Source organism: Marmota flaviventris, chromosome 19 (genome assembly GCF_047511675.1).
Source record: "Marmota flaviventris isolate mMarFla1 chromosome 19, mMarFla1.hap1, whole genome shotgun sequence".
Lineage (NCBI taxonomy): Eukaryota > Metazoa > Chordata > Mammalia > Rodentia > Sciuridae > Marmota > Marmota flaviventris.
This window is the reverse complement of record NC_092516.1, coordinates 6,873,441-6,888,535: the sequence shown is the minus strand read 5'-3', so window position 1 is coordinate 6,888,535 and position 15,095 is coordinate 6,873,441. Positions and strand designations below refer to the sequence as shown.

At 45.3% G+C, this 15,095-nt stretch overlaps 1 protein-coding gene across 1 annotated transcript in view; it reads left to right on the top strand.

Moving 5' to 3' along the window:
- Positions 1–15,095, top strand: part of Pdpk1 (3-phosphoinositide dependent protein kinase 1) — a 70,904-nt gene that overhangs the window by 29,442 nt on the left and 26,367 nt on the right. The window contains exons 3-7 of the mRNA XM_027940506.2: positions 3,426–3,468; positions 3,726–3,863; positions 9,832–9,976; positions 10,597–10,694; positions 14,983–15,058. Of these exons, the coding sequence (XP_027796307.1) occupies positions 3,426–3,468; positions 3,726–3,863; positions 9,832–9,976; positions 10,597–10,694; positions 14,983–15,058 (500 nt within the window). The remainder of the gene's footprint in view (positions 1–3,425; positions 3,469–3,725; positions 3,864–9,831; positions 9,977–10,596; positions 10,695–14,982; positions 15,059–15,095) is intronic.

The window sequence follows — 15,095 nt, the reverse complement described above, 5'->3', positions numbered from 1 at the left end:
GTGGTGTCCGCCGAAAACTAAACAATAAATATAAAAAAAAATTAAAATAAAATAAATTAGATTTTTGTTCTTTCTTTCTTTTTTTTTTTTTTTTTTTTTTTTTAATAAACAGTAACATTGTTATAGAACCACAGTAACATTGTCACAGATTTACCTGACTTGGGTTTTTCTCTTTACTTTAAGAGAAAGCAAAGAAACAAAGGCTGATGGTAGCAGCCAGGTTGCTGAGGAGGGATCCAGGAGGCATTTGGGGGGGGGGGGTGCTGTGCAGGGTTGTGACAGCTCAGAAGTCCTGGCTGTGGGTATACAATCTCAGTTCAAAAGTCCCTCCACAAATGCGACTTCTACACTGGCCTTCAGTTTCAGATGGGCGCTTCAGGATGGCCCTGGAAGCACCTCACCCTGAGAGAGTTCTGAATAACCAGTCTTTCTTGCTAACCTTGTGAAGAAACCATATGTGGAATTGTGGAATTTGTTGTTTTTTCCTTCTCTGTTTTACATTTATGAATGATTCTAAAATACAAAGAACATGGAATATAGCTCACTGCATTCTTAATATCTTGTCATTTTGTTTTACTTAATGTTAACTTTTGCTGCCCTTCTACTTTTTTTTTTTTTTTTTTTTTGGTATTGGGGATTGAACCCAGTGAGCTTTACCATTGAGCTATATTCCTAGCCCTTTAAAAAAATTAACTATTTGTATATTTTTACGATACTGGATATTGAACCTGGGGGTGCTTTACCACTGAGCTCTATCCCCAGCCCTTTTTATTTTTTTTTCCTTGAGACTGGGTCTCACTAAGTTGCTCAGGCTAGACTTGAACTTGTGATCCTCCTGACTACATCTCCTGAGTCACTGGGATGGCAGATGTGCGTCACTGTGCCTTGTTTTCCCCTTACACTCGTAACTTAGATTTCTAATAGCAACTTTTATGAATAATATTGTTTATAAAAGGATTGTGCCTTCGTGAAAAAGCCCTCAACTATGAAGATAGTTCCAGTTGTTCTGTACTTAACTACCGTTTAAGAGAGAGGAAACTGCCTAGATAACCCTGGGCAGTAGTACAACCCCAATTTTTTGTTCTCACTACTTAGAGTATCCAAAATTCTCCTCTCAGTTTGATATTTTTACATTTATCTCAACTGGGAGGGAGGATTTACTTGTGGCATTGCTTGTGTCCCTGGATTAGGGATTGCGGAGTAGGTGTCACCCTTTCTGGGTGATGCAATCATCATTCCCCTTACCCTGTGCAGTTTTGGACCTAGCCACAAGGTGCCTGGGAAAGTGCTGTGAGCCAGGGGCTCCTTCTCCCACTGTTTAGAATCTGTAGCCCTGAGTCTGAAATTGGTGTTACCCTCCCTTCTTTCTCACAATTCCTGAAATAGAGACCACTTAAATTTAGATTTCCAGGGGAGAGGCACAATTACAAGGTTGTACCAGGATCTTGAGTTGGCAGAGCCTGGTGTTAGTGCAAGAGAGGGAAGAGGTCCTGAGGATACTAAAACATCTGGGGCAGCCTGCCATCACCCTGGGTAATGTGAAGGGATATGTTGCACCTGAATCTCTGGAAAAGGACCCCCTCCTTTCCTGTGGAAACCTGTTAATAAATTGCTAACTTTAGACAACCAGAAAGATTACATAAATATGGTCTTAGAGAGGATTCTACTAAATAGCAGTACTCTCTAATAGTTCTTTCCCTTTCCTATTTATGAATCTAGCACATGCTTTTGTGAAGGAATGTGACATTGTATAAATGCATAACCCAGAGAAGAATGTTCTGCCTTGGCCGCTTCCTTCAGCTTCAGTGACTGAAAACCATCCATACACAGCACATTCCTTAGGAAAGATTTTTGAGATCTTTCCACCTGAGTGCATATAACCCGATCTTGTTCACAATAATGGCCAGGCGTCTCAAAGTGCTTTTCCAGGACCACGCCTGAGGAGTTCTGTCAGGCATCCTGTCATGGGATTTGACTCACAATGAGGGATTGAGTGGACCTCATCCTCCCATCAGGCCCAGGAATTTTATAGGGACTAGTTTCATCTGCTCTCTGTTCCTCAGGCTGTTGCTCTTCAGAGGTCTTAGGCGCATTTGCACCCATAGGCTGTGGTGGGATCTACTGTGGCAAAGCTGTCTTGGCAAGCTCTGGCCAAACCTTGGGCCCATCAGCTACTTCCACTTTGGTGCCTCAAGTATGGCCAGGGTTTATTCAGTCTTTCCACATCCACACTTGGGGATGCCACACTGGGCACTTTGCCCCTGAAGTGGAGTTTGAACCACAGGGTCAGTTGTGCTTCTGAGGTGGCAGTGTGAGGGTGTCCTGAGAAGGTAGCTTACTCCTGTGCTGGTTTACTTCCCTGTGCCCTTTATAGCTGTGATCATATTTGCATCATCTGATGAAATGTGTGGTAGAAATTATTAGCAATTATTTTAAAATCTAAGTTTAGGGCATCTTTTTGCATTATACATATACCGGAAGGATATGTTCTTTTTTTAATTTTTTTTTTTTAGTTTTAGATGGACACATAATATTTTATGTGGTGCTGAGGGTTGAACCCAATGCCTCACACATGCTAGGAAAGCACTTTGCTACTGAACTATAGCACCAGCCATGGAAGGGCGTCATCTTTTTTTTTTTTTTTTTTTTTAAGGGCATGTTCTTAAAGTTATTTTTTGAAGAAATTCCAAGGACCCACTTGTGGTATTTGGATATGTTAGTCTATGAGGTTGTCCCCCACAACTGCTGTCAGTATTGGGTATTGAACCCAGGGTCTGGGTCTGGTGCTTGCTAGACAAGGGCTCTACCACTGAAATTTTTAAAAAATTTATTTTGTGATGGGGTTTCACTAAGTTAACTTGCTTGTGATTCTCTTGCCTCAGCCTCCTTAGTAGCTAGAGATTACAGGTGTGCACCGGTGTACCCAGCTACAAGGTTCTTTTTTTTTGATACCTGGGATTGAACCCAGGGGCACTTAAGCAACAAGCCACATCCCCAGTCCTTTCTTGTATTTTATTTAGAGACAGGGTCTCACTAAGTGTCTTAGGGCCTCACTGAGTTGCTGAGGCTGGTTTTGGATTTGTGATCCTCCTGCCTTGGCCTTTTGAGCCGCTGGGATATAGGCTTGTGCCACTATACTTTCCTATAAGGTTCTTGAATTTATACTTTCATGGCACTATGAGGACCAGTAGCAGCTGAGCCTTCTGAAAACAATGGAGAGATTTATATGTTTTTTCTTAACTGTTAAAACACATTTACCTTAGCAGTGGCTTTGTACTTTTGTTTGTTAGTACAGAATCCAAAGGATTTATGTAATTTCAAACCTCGAGTGGGATGAGGAAGTCCGTGTCTCTTCAGACTGTCTCCTGGTTATTACAGTGTGTGTTCTTTTCCTTCTCTTTTCCCCTTTTTTTTCCCCAAACCAGGTTGTCTTGGCCCGAGAACTGGCTACCTCCAGAGAATATGCTAGTAAGTACTAATTCCAGTGAGCTATGTATCTGGGACTTGGGGACAGTGCAGCATCCATGCACATGGCAGTCTGGGTGGCAGGGCCCGAGGTTTTTCTGCTGATTTCAGGATCTAGAACATTGTTGGTCTTAGAGACCATGAAGCTGGTGTGGGTAATTTTGGGAAAACTATAATTTGTACCAGTTATCTTTATGAATTGTGTATTTACTATTTTCACCTTTTCTAATTGTAGTAACTTACTTCTCTCTTACCTTAAGTTAAAATTCTGGAGAAGCGTCATATTATAAAAGAGAACAAGGTCCCATATGTAACCAGAGAGCGAGATGTGATGTCACGCCTGGATCACCCCTTCTTCGTTAAGCTTTACTTCACATTTCAGGATGATGAAAAGCTGTGTATCCTTTTTGTGGTTAGCACTATCTGAAATCATACCAGTTATCCCTCTCATTGTGGAATCACAGCCCTTTTTTTCTCATGAGTAACCCCTTCCCCCAAAAGGAAAGGGTACAGTGTGGCTCCCCACTCCTGTTGCTATGGGACCTCTTGGGTGGCCAATATTCCTGGAGGCAGTAGGTAGTGCCAAACACGGCTGAGGCTCCCAGCTGGGTTGTCTGCTGAGGAAGCCATCAAAGAGTTTTGAGGGTTTTATTGGTAAACATTCTACCTAATAGATTGTTGGTTATTTTAATCCTGGCTGCTGGGTTGCTAGATATCAATGCAAAGGTACTCCCTTCTAACAAGCATCTGTGCAGTATCTGTTAGATATCAAATCCCGTGCTCAAATAAAGCAGAGGACAAGAGAGGAGGAGTGATCTTGAATATCCTTGGGCTCCTGGAGTGTCTGTTGGTGTCTGCCTGCCTCCTTGACTCCTGGGCTATGGAATTTGTTTGGAAAGGACATCTTTTCTGGGTATTTGAGAAGTGCAGGGAGTGACCCACAGGATCTTGAATCATCTTCCTCATGTCCTGAGTGTAGTTCTCCCTTGGGCTTTCAGTCCCTCAGCTTTCTTTAGTGCCTTTGCTCTCTAGGATAGTCCTACTTCTCCAGTAGGTCTTCATTTTGTCCATTTTCTCTTGTCCTTAATTCCCTGAACTTTGGGAGCCCTTTCTTTACTCTTTTCAAACTTTCGTTTAGGAATCAGGGAGGCAGGTCTATGGATCTTGGGGGCAGGCTACACTTGTGAGCCAGGCAGGTGGGTTTTCCTTGCTCCCAAAAGGTGCTCTTCTCTTTTTAGTGGGCCCCACCCCTCTCCTTGGCACCCTCAAAGCTGGTCCAAGCCTCTGAGGGCTTGGCCTCCCTATTTTACCTGGGTGAGGTACCTGGTTTCTCTCTATTCCATCTCTTTCTGTACCATGAACACCAATTCTTCTGTTAAAACTTTGCTGTATTCTGTTCCTACTTTATTTTTTGGTGTAGTGCTAGAGATCCTATCCAGAGCCTCGTGCATATTAAGACATGCTCTAGGGCTGGCGTTGTAGCTTAGTGGTAGTGCGCTCACCTAGCAAGCATGAGGCCCTGGGTTCGATCCCCTCAGCACCACATAAAAACAAATAAAGGTATTGTGTCCAACTACAACTAAAAAATAAATATATAAAAAAAGACATGCTCTACATTAAGCCACACTCCTAAACCCCTGCTCCACTTTTTTTTTAATATTTATTTTTTAGTTTTTTAGGTGGATACAATATCTTTATTTTATTTTTATGCAGTGCTAAGGATCAAACCCAGTGCCTCCTGTGTGCTAGGTGAGTACTCTACCATTTGAGCCACAACTCCAGCCCCCCTGCTCCATTTTTTTAAAAAAATTATTTTTTGTCATACTGGGAACTGAATAGAGGGGAGCTCAGAGCCAGCCCCTTTAAAATTTTGTTTTGAGGCAGGGTCTCACTAAGTTGTCTGGGTTGGACTTGTGATCTTCCTTCCTTAGCCTCCCTAAGGAGGCTTCCTGGGATTATAGGTGTGTGCCACCATGCTTTGGCCCTGTTCCCACTTTTAATACCATCTTTGGCTCCTTCTACTGCTGCCTGAATTTGCTTGTTCTTTTAGAAGTGTTTGTTGTGCTTAGGGAGATGGGGATGTGCTGGTAAACAAGGAAAAGGCTCTGTCCTGGTGGTCTCCCTTTCAGAGAAGGAGTTGGAGAGATGTAGAGTATCACACTGTCACAGATGTCCAGGTAGCAGGATGAGCTACAGAAAGTAGAAAGGCTGCAATGTGCAGGTATCTGGAAATGTGGGCCTCTCTAAGTTCAGTGGACTTGCAAGGGCAGGAGAGAATGTGAATCTGAGGAATAGGCAGTCTGTGGGTGGAAGTGGGTCAGTTCTGTGAACCATGATGACCTGGCATCAATTTTGGATTTTGTCCTATTTGTGCTGGGGAACACAGGGTTTGCCCCAACTCTGCCCCCTCATAGTCCATACTGAGGAATGGGAGCTAGAGGCAGTTGGGGGCTGGGCAGGAGAAAGTGGAGTCAGGTGATTTCTGGTATTTGCCCTCAGAGTATATAGTGCTGTTACTTAGCCAGGAGAGACTAGGCTGGGGGCAGATACTGTGTTGGCATATGACACATATGCTGGTGCTTGCTCTTCAAGGACTGAGTGGGCTGTTGGGTGGCTGTCATCAGAGCTCTGGAGGCTCACCCAGGATGATGTGCAGATCCAGAGTGGGCTAACTGGCACCCAAAGAAGGAGGAGACTGTGATAAGTTGTTGCCAGTTAATAAGGAGCCTGGAGACCTGGAGGCTACAGGATCAGATTTGTTCCAGTAGGGTGATAGTTGCTCAGCCAGCTGCTGCCCAGCAGTCAAATACATGGGCCTGGGCCTGGGCCTGACCAGGATTTGCATTTATACAAGTTATTGGCTATTGGGTGGACGCTTCTTAGGGCAGTGTTCAAGACTGAGCGGTGAGGCAAGTGGAGATAAAATACTCAAGTGGGCTCTTCCTGGTGGTTTTCCCTTAGTATCACTTTAGTGGTCTGGTAGTGGCAGACCTGTGGCCTGGAGAGGCCTTTTTTGGTGGTGGTTTTAGCTCTGATTGAATAGTGGCATGTAGGGTAGAGCCTGCTGTCTCCCAGTATCATTTATGGTCCCCACCTCTGCTGCTTATGTGACATTCATTAGCCGCCTCATCACGTTGTTCATGTCTCTATCTTTATCACCTCTGAGGCTGCCTTGGTCCCTCCCTCGTGTCCCCTGGGACCCAGTGTGAATTCACGCCTCTTTGAGGGTTTCTAGCTACCAGATAACCAGAGGTCCAAGGCCTTGGCTTCCTGCAAGCCTGCTGGACGATGTGTCCTATTGGCTGGGAGTCTTTGTTCTGTCAGCTTTGCATTACCACCACGAAATGCCTGAGGCGGCCAGCTTTTTGAAGAGAAGCAGTTTGTTTAGCTTGTTTGGAGAAAGTCCTAGTGCATGCTGTAGCCATGTGGTGGATGGTGAATGGCAGAGTAGGTACAGAGAAAGGAGCAAATCTCAAGTCAGAAAGTAGAGACAGTGGATGTAGCAGGGTTTGCTCCTTTATGAAAACCCTCTCTTGAGAACTTCCCAGGAATTGCTTCACGTTCAGTGACCTGAGTCCCTAACACAGCTCCATTTTCACTACCTTCCAGGATTGCTACTCTAGCAACCAAGTCTCAATTACAGGTACCCTTGAGGGACATCAAAACCATATCCAAACCATAGACAGCTTGAACAGAACAATAATCACTTGACTTCATCTCCTCCTAGTGTCATGGCTGATGGGACCAGCTCTGAATCCAAATGAGAATGCTTTTGCTGTCTGGTTTTCAGATGGGTCTGGCTAGAGCAGTGCAGGTGGAGAGGACTCCAGGTCACTTTACCATTGAGCCACATCCCCATTCCTTTTTATTTTTTGAGACAGGCTCTCACTAAGCTGTTTAGGGCCTGCTAAGTTTCTAAGGCTGGCCTTAAACTTACAATTCTCTTGCCTCAGTCTCCTGAGCTGCTGGGATTATGGGCATGAGCTTATGCACATAGTATTCTTTTTTTTTTTTAATTTTTTTTCAGTTGTATATGGACTCAATGCTTTTATTTGTTTTTATGAACCCAGTGCCTCACACTTGCAAGGCAAGTGATCTACCACTGAGCCACAATTCCAGCCCTGCACATATTATTCTTGATGATTAAGATAAATTCATTTAGACCCAGGACCACAAAAATAAAGACAAATTCCAAAACCCCAGAAGGTCATGAGGTCTCACTCACCTCCCACAAGGATAAGACTCAGGGACTTCTGCTTCACTCAGCATCCCTGGTATACATTGTGTTGAAAAGAAAATGAAACTTTGTCTCCATGAATAAGTGCCTAGATGTGACACCATCTCTCTTTAACTGTAATCTCCAGTGGGAGAGGGGAGTGGTTGATTAAGTGCATTTTCTTGTCACTACCTGCAGTGACTTCAGAGTGAGTCCACCTATCCTCAGGACAGTATGAGGGTAGACAGAGCCTGTGGACGCCTTGCTACAGCCTGGAAACAGGCAAGTGGGTCCATTCAGGGCCTGCTGGGGTTCTTTACCAGATGCAGTGTAGGCCACCAGGAGAGCAAGCATAATCGCCTGGCCAAGCAGAAAGCCCTCCACCCCCAGAGCATTTCTGCCTTGACTCAAGTCTGAGCAGTGAGGGGCCTTCCTCTTCATGCATAGTTGAAGGCTGGAGGAGTCTTATCTTCCTCCAGTTCTTGTGAAGGCTGATTAACACCTGTTTGCCCTTGTGATGCCCCACTTGCAGAGAGGAGTCAAGAACACTGCCTCTGGGCTCAGGGCTGAACTTTGGTCCCTCTCCTTTTACTTTGTGATCTTGAGTCAGTTGCTTGATCTCTAATCCAGGTTCCTGCTCTGCAAATCGCAGGTGTTGGGCTTACTGGGTATGTTTGAGAGAGATCTGCCACCTCTGCCAACCCCTAACTGCCCTGGCCTAGAGGGTGGAGAATGTGCTTAGGATTCTGATAGAGCACCTTGGGATGAGGAAGGCATGTGACTATGGAGAACTAGCAGCCTGAGTAGTAATCCTGGGCACCTGCTGTGTTCAGACCTGCTGATCACCTCTCCCCCCATGCTTAGCAGAGACATGTCCTTTATGCAGAAAACAGGAACCAGTGAGAGGTTGGATAAAAGTCAAAGCTATGAAGCTGGAAGAGGCAAGAAATTGCTTCCTCAGGATGTGACTGAGGCTGTCTCACACCTGGGCTCCTAACTAGTAGTCTTATGGGCAGCCCAGGTGGAGTCAGAACTAGCAGTTCCATGGCCCCAGCCTCCCTTGTTGGGGGCAGGCAGGGTGAGGTGAGGGGGCCCTGGTGGAGACCCTCTGCATTCTCCAGTATAATGAGGTATACTTGCTTTTTGTTTTAGGTTTTGTGAAAACTTGTCCCATTGGGGAGGTGTGAGTGATCAGAGATGGGCCTGACAGGGGTGGCATTGGTTGTGGTGTTTTCCCTCCTTCATTGATAGGAGTTGACCATGCCTTGGCAGACAGAAACCAGACCAAGAAGGCTGGCCTGGCACCATGAACACAAGCCACCCTTACAGTAGTAAACATTGGGTCTCCAGTAGCCACTGCTTAAGGTAGTAAACATTGGGTCTCTGTTCTGGACTGCCATGGAGGTGAAGCACCTAGAGATTTCTAGTATGAGGCACAAATGTCCAGTGCTTCCAGGGGAAACAGTTATATGGGAGCTGTTCTTGTCAGCCTTCCTTTCCCTCAGAAGGAGAATTCAGATGGAACATGTCTCGGTGCGGGGTGCTGAGAGTAGGCTGACTGTCCCTTGTGTCTCCCCAGTGGGTGCCTCACAAATAAATCAAATGAATTGAGAAATTTATACAGTGCTGGTCATGGTGGTACATGCCTGTAATCCCAATGGCTCTTCTTTTACAATGCATGTCACTTGTGCATGGAAGTAGAACCACATGCAGGACAATTGGCATGACACTTGGAGCTCTGTGTGTTTAAGCAGGGTTCTTGGTCAGGACCTGTCTTCCAGAGCTGTTCTGTTTTCACCTGAAGCCATACATGCATTGGTGCCCTGGCCAGGGTCTGTAGGCATGACAGCCATCTGTAGTGGTTCCCTTTCATATGTCTACAGACACTTCTGGGGACCATGTCCAGAAGGGCAGTCTGGGATGAGTCGTGTTGTCTGTTTTTCCAGGAACTGTATCATTGTGTTCTTAGAAGCCCCAAGGCTGGTGCCTGGTCTTGGAGCTGGCCTGGATCTGACTCAAAAAAGGGTGACTGTCTTGGGTCACAGGTAGCTTCAGTTTGCATTTAATAAAACATGTTCCTACTGGGCTGTTAAGGTTAGTTTTAAAACAACAAATTTTCTACCAATCTTCCTTAACTGTACAATATTCAGATTTTGGCCTTAGTTATGCCAAAAATGGAGAACTGCTTAAATATATCCGCAAAATCGGTTCATTTGATGAGACTTGTACCCGATTTTACACAGCTGAGATTGTGTCTGCTCTAGAGTATTTGCACGGCAAGGGCATCATTCACAGGTAACCTGATGGCCACCTAGGGTGATATGTGTGGGATGGTCAGTGTAATGATTGGGCCAGCAGCCATTTGGCCTACAAGCTACTGCTGATGCCCAGACCATCCCAGGCCTCTAAGATCAGTGTGGGTTTATGTTGTGGTGGGTGGGATATAGGTGCCAGGTGAGAAAAGGTTGAAGTCAGAGGAATATGCATGTTGAGTGTCTTCCTTCAGTCACCAGATCACAGTGGCCAGGTGTCTTCCTGCCTAGGCAGTAACTTGTACCATCTTGACTAGTGCTTTTATTTTATCAGTTGTAGCTTTTGTGTATACTTATTTCTGATCTCTTTTTCCAAATTGGAAGTATCCATAAGCTCTTTCTGAGTTAAAAATGATAGATTATACTGTAGTAAAACATTTATTAAAATGATAGATGGTATTATGAAGTGATATAATTACACTGACCTTATTGTATGCAGTTGATATTTATTTGGTGTGGACTTAGGGGCTTGTATTTTTGCTTTAATCCGTAAAGATGGTAAGTATTCATCACATCATCACTGCGTTGTTGTCATCAAAAGATAAAGTATGTAATAATGCTGCTGTTGTATTTCATCTCAAACATAAATATCTACTTTTACAGGGACCTTAAACCAGAAAACATTTTGTTAAATGAAGACATGCACATCCAGATCACAGATTTTGGAACAGCAAAAGTTTTAACCCCAGAGAGCAAACAAGGTGTGTGAGTTTGGTTTCCAGCAGAGCTTAGCTCTGTGCTTAAAACTGAAAGCAACTTCTGAGAAATGTGTAGCATTGTGTGGTCTTTAGCATTACTGCAGAGACTCATGATGCCTTTCTTGGGGTCCCACTGTAGGGCACCAGGCAGCATGTCCAGTCTAGAAGGTGTAGGGAAGGAGGCTCTGTTCTTGTGAGTGTCCTGTGGCCCATCCTCCCATGAGTTTTTGCAGAGCTGCCTGGCCTCTCCTTCTGTGCTTGGGCTCCCTGTGAGAGAAAGACATTGGAGGAAAGTGCTGGGGGATGAATGTGCTGGCCACAGGCTTGGAGCACCAGTGTGCTGGTGGAAGTAAGACTCCAACATAAGCATCTCCAGTGCTGCTACTCTTGTTGAATAGGGGGATGGTGATGGTTCTGGCCTCTCCACCAGCAGCCAGCTAGTTCATGGGAGCTAGAGGGGATTATACCCAGCTTCCTGACCAGTTCTGTCTGCAGGGTGCTACTAGGAGGAGCCAGCCTGTTCCCCCATGCAGCGCAGGCTTCCCGTGCTAGAGTCTGTGTCTTTCTGGGTGCTGTTTATATGGAGGATTCTTGTCCAGGTTCTGTCTGCCCTTTAACCGCTTTGTAGTTTTTGAGTTGTTTGGCCTCCTCCTGGATTGGGAAGATCTCTGTCAGTCCTAAAGCACTGCCCTGGGGGGATAAAAGCAAACCTACCAGTCAAGGAAGAGATGCTTATTGACTCTAGTGTCTTAGATGATAGTCTATTCCCCTGGTACTTCTGAAAGCTCCTAAACCTGGATCTGTTGGACTTGTTAATAGTAATCATATTACTGGCTGGTAATTCTGTTTTCATGTACTTGATTTAACCTCATAGCTACAAGCATTGTCTAGCTGGGCGCAGTGGCACATATCTATAATCCCAGCAGCTCAAGAGAATTACAAATTCAAAGCCAGCCTCAGCAATTTAGCAAGGCCCTAAGCATCTCAACGAGACCGTCCCTAATATAAAAAGGGGCTAGGGATATGGCTCAGTGGTTAAGTGTCCCTGGGTTCAGTACCAAAAAACAAAACAAAACAAAAAAACCAAACACATTGTCCACTACAAAGTTGAACCAAATGTCTGCCAGGTTTTTGTGCAGGGATCTGTCAGCTCCTTGTCCTGCTTGTGCTGACTCTTCCTGCATGATACGAGTCCATGGTATATCTTGGGCGGCAGGACTGGGACATCTTTGGCCCCCCATCAGCTATGGGAGCCGTACCTGGGCTGTGCTCTGTGTATCTTCCTTTTTGTAGATTTTCTTCAGAATCTGATAGTTTAGCCAGGGCTTGTGCCCTACAGCCACTTAAAAATATATAAAAATTTAAGTGCATTTGTGAATTAGTGAAATAAACCTTTTCTTCTAGAAAGGTTTTCTGCTAGAAGTCCTTATGGTGTTGTATAACCCAGGACAGTTGCTTGTATATGCAGAGGAGGTGGCAGGGTTGTTTCCTTCTTAGAGGAAAAGGGACAAATATCTGATTCATTTTAGTAACTTCTCTTTGGAGTAGTTCACAATCAGAATTTATTCCTGTACTGGCTTCTTTTTACTTTCATGCATAGTTAGTTCCCCTAAAACATCTTTTTTTTTTTTTAAGAGAGAGAGAGAAAGAGAGAATTTTTTTAATATTTATTTTTTAGTTTTCGGCGGACACAACATCTTTGTTTGTATGTGGTGCTGAGGATCGAACCCGGGCTGCACGCATGCCAGGCGAGCGTGCTACCACTTGAGCCACATCCCCAGCCCCCCCCCTAAAACATCTTGAAATCTTCTAGAATAAGGTGTTGGTGGGAGCAGGGTCACCCAGGTTCCCTAGCTGTGGGCATCTTGCACTCTCCTCCTAGACAGAGGCTATGCCCTGTGTTTGTGAGGGCAGATGATGGGCAGTGGAGCAGGGCAATTGAAAAGGGCATGTGGGATTGATGAGGGATTCTGGTTTTGCCCTTACCTGAGGATCCTTTAGATACATCCTGGTGAAGACAGCTTAATCCACTTGGAGTAAGCAGCTCATCGGTTCCTGGACTTTGCCCTCTTTACAAAAGCCTTGGAAGAGTTTGCGTGTCTTGGAAGTTCAGACTGGGAGTTTGTTTCTGGAAACCCAAGTTCTGACCTATTAAGGTCTTTCTGGTATTCAGCCAGGTGCAAAGGCTGCATTCAGCAAATAGGAAGGAGAGGGGGGTCAGCGATTGTGGGCAGGGAAGCTAGAGGGGATGGATAGGGAGGTTTTAATCACTGCAGTGGCCCCACATCCCCACCTGTGGTTGGCCATCCTTCAGATCCCCTGGCCAGCTGCCATTTGTCTTTATGCTATGCTGTGGACCTCACATGACTGCCTTGGTCTTGTTATTATTCTAGCGTGGGCAGGACTGCCTGCCTAGGGACAGAAATGGTTGCCTTCAAATGGATTTCCCAGCATTACCAAAGTATGCCCATCCTCCCACCCAGCATAGCTCTATCTGTCTTGATAGAGTTTGCTTTGGTCTTTCAGTATGGGCCTGTTCCTTTATGGATTGATGCTTACTGAAAAATGGCCCCTTGTAAGTTGTACCATTGGAGTCCCACCAACAGTCCTGCATGTTCCCTCAGATCCTTGTTAATGCCATGCATTTCATTCTTTTTTTTTTTTTTTTTTTTTCCTGTTTGCCAACTTGATATGCTATTGTGGTGTTTTTGTTTTGTTTTGCTTTTTGTTTGTTTGTTTTGGGAGGGAGGTACTGAACTCAGGGGCACTTAACCACTGAGTCACATCACCAGCCCTATTTTTTGTATTTTTTTTTAGAGATAGGGTCTCACTGAGTTGCTTTGTGCTTCGGTTTTGCTAAGGCTGGCTTTTGAACTTGTGATCCAGCTGCCTCAGCCTCCAGAGCTGCTGGGATTCCAGGTGTGCACCACTGTGCCCGACACTTTTTTTTTTTTAGAGCTTTATAGTAGTTGGGTTTATCCTGACAAACTCATACAGCGCGAAATTCAGTTTCAGTTCATGATCCCCCCCCACCTTTTCCCTCCTGTCCTCCCTCTTCTCTCCCATTCTCCTTCCTGTATGCTACTAGACTTCCTTTTGGTCTAAACTATTGTGTTTTAATTTGGGGCTGTGGTTGTGGCTCAGCAGTAGAGTGCTCACCTAGCAGTGCAAGGCCCTGGGTTCGATCCTCAGCACCACATAAAAAAATAAATAAAACAAAGGTATTGTGTCCAACTACAACTAAAAAATAAATATTAAAAAAACTATTGTGTTTTAATTTACATTTCTTGGGTTCACTACATGGTTGAGTGGACTCTTTTGTTTTTGACTCTTGGTTTGGTTTTCTTTCCTCTTGGGCCTCCTTGGTGTCCTTGAATAGTATCTTTCAGGGTCCTGGCAGGACACAAATGCAGCCAAGAAGTCTTCAGAAAACCATTTACTGAAAGGACCATTTATATGACTGAAGGACGAACTAAGCTGGGTTCCTACAGAGAAGCTGTGGGCCTTCCTCAGCCTGGCCGCATAGGGTGGGAGGGATGGCTTAGAACTGGTTTGCAAGAGGACAGGTGGTAGCAACTGCAGTGAGTGAACCAGACCTGCCAGTTCCTTGTGTACAGGCAGCTGGACCCCAGCTGTGGTGCTGCTTTGTCTGTCTGTACTATGACTGATGAGTCCCCATGGTCCTAAAACCCTGGGGTCTCTGATGATGAATGGGTCCAGAGGGCCTGCGTACCAATCCTGTGACCTATGGATGAACCTCAAGTAATCTAGAACTGAAGGTAGCCAAATGTGGAGAGTTTCTGGAATGGAGGCTTTCAGTCTTACTGGCCTTGGAGCCCCTGTATGCCCGAGCTGTTGGTGACTGAGAAGAGGGTGGTCTCTGGCCTACAGCCGTTTGTTGTGGCTACTGTGCATCCGTGTATGTTTAGGTGCTGCACGTCCAACAGTGAACACAACAGACAGGGCCCCTGTTCTCATGCTGCCCTGCTGCAGTGACAGGATGATGAGTGTGCGTCATGAATGCTTTTTACAGTCATATATCATATCAGGTGGGAGTTGCCAGGGAGGATTGCACAGTGTTCTGGGGTCCAGCAGGCATTTTTGGGTGGGGCTTAAAGAGTCTGGCTCCTGAGAGAGCTCAGTTTGCTCCAGGTGACCCTCACTGAGCTGACAGCAAGCTCCTCTCTGCTGTGTTTGTACTATGATATCTTGGGGAATGCACCAGCTGTGTAGTTGTTGGTGGGCAGGGGATTACAGCTCCAGATATAACCTTTTCTTTCTCTCTCCTCAGCCAGGGCCAACTCATTTGTAGGAACAGCGCAGTATGTTTCTCCAGAGCTGCTCACAGAGAAGTCGGCTTGTAAGAGGTAATCTGCTTTTATCTAATCATGTTTCTCTTCTCTC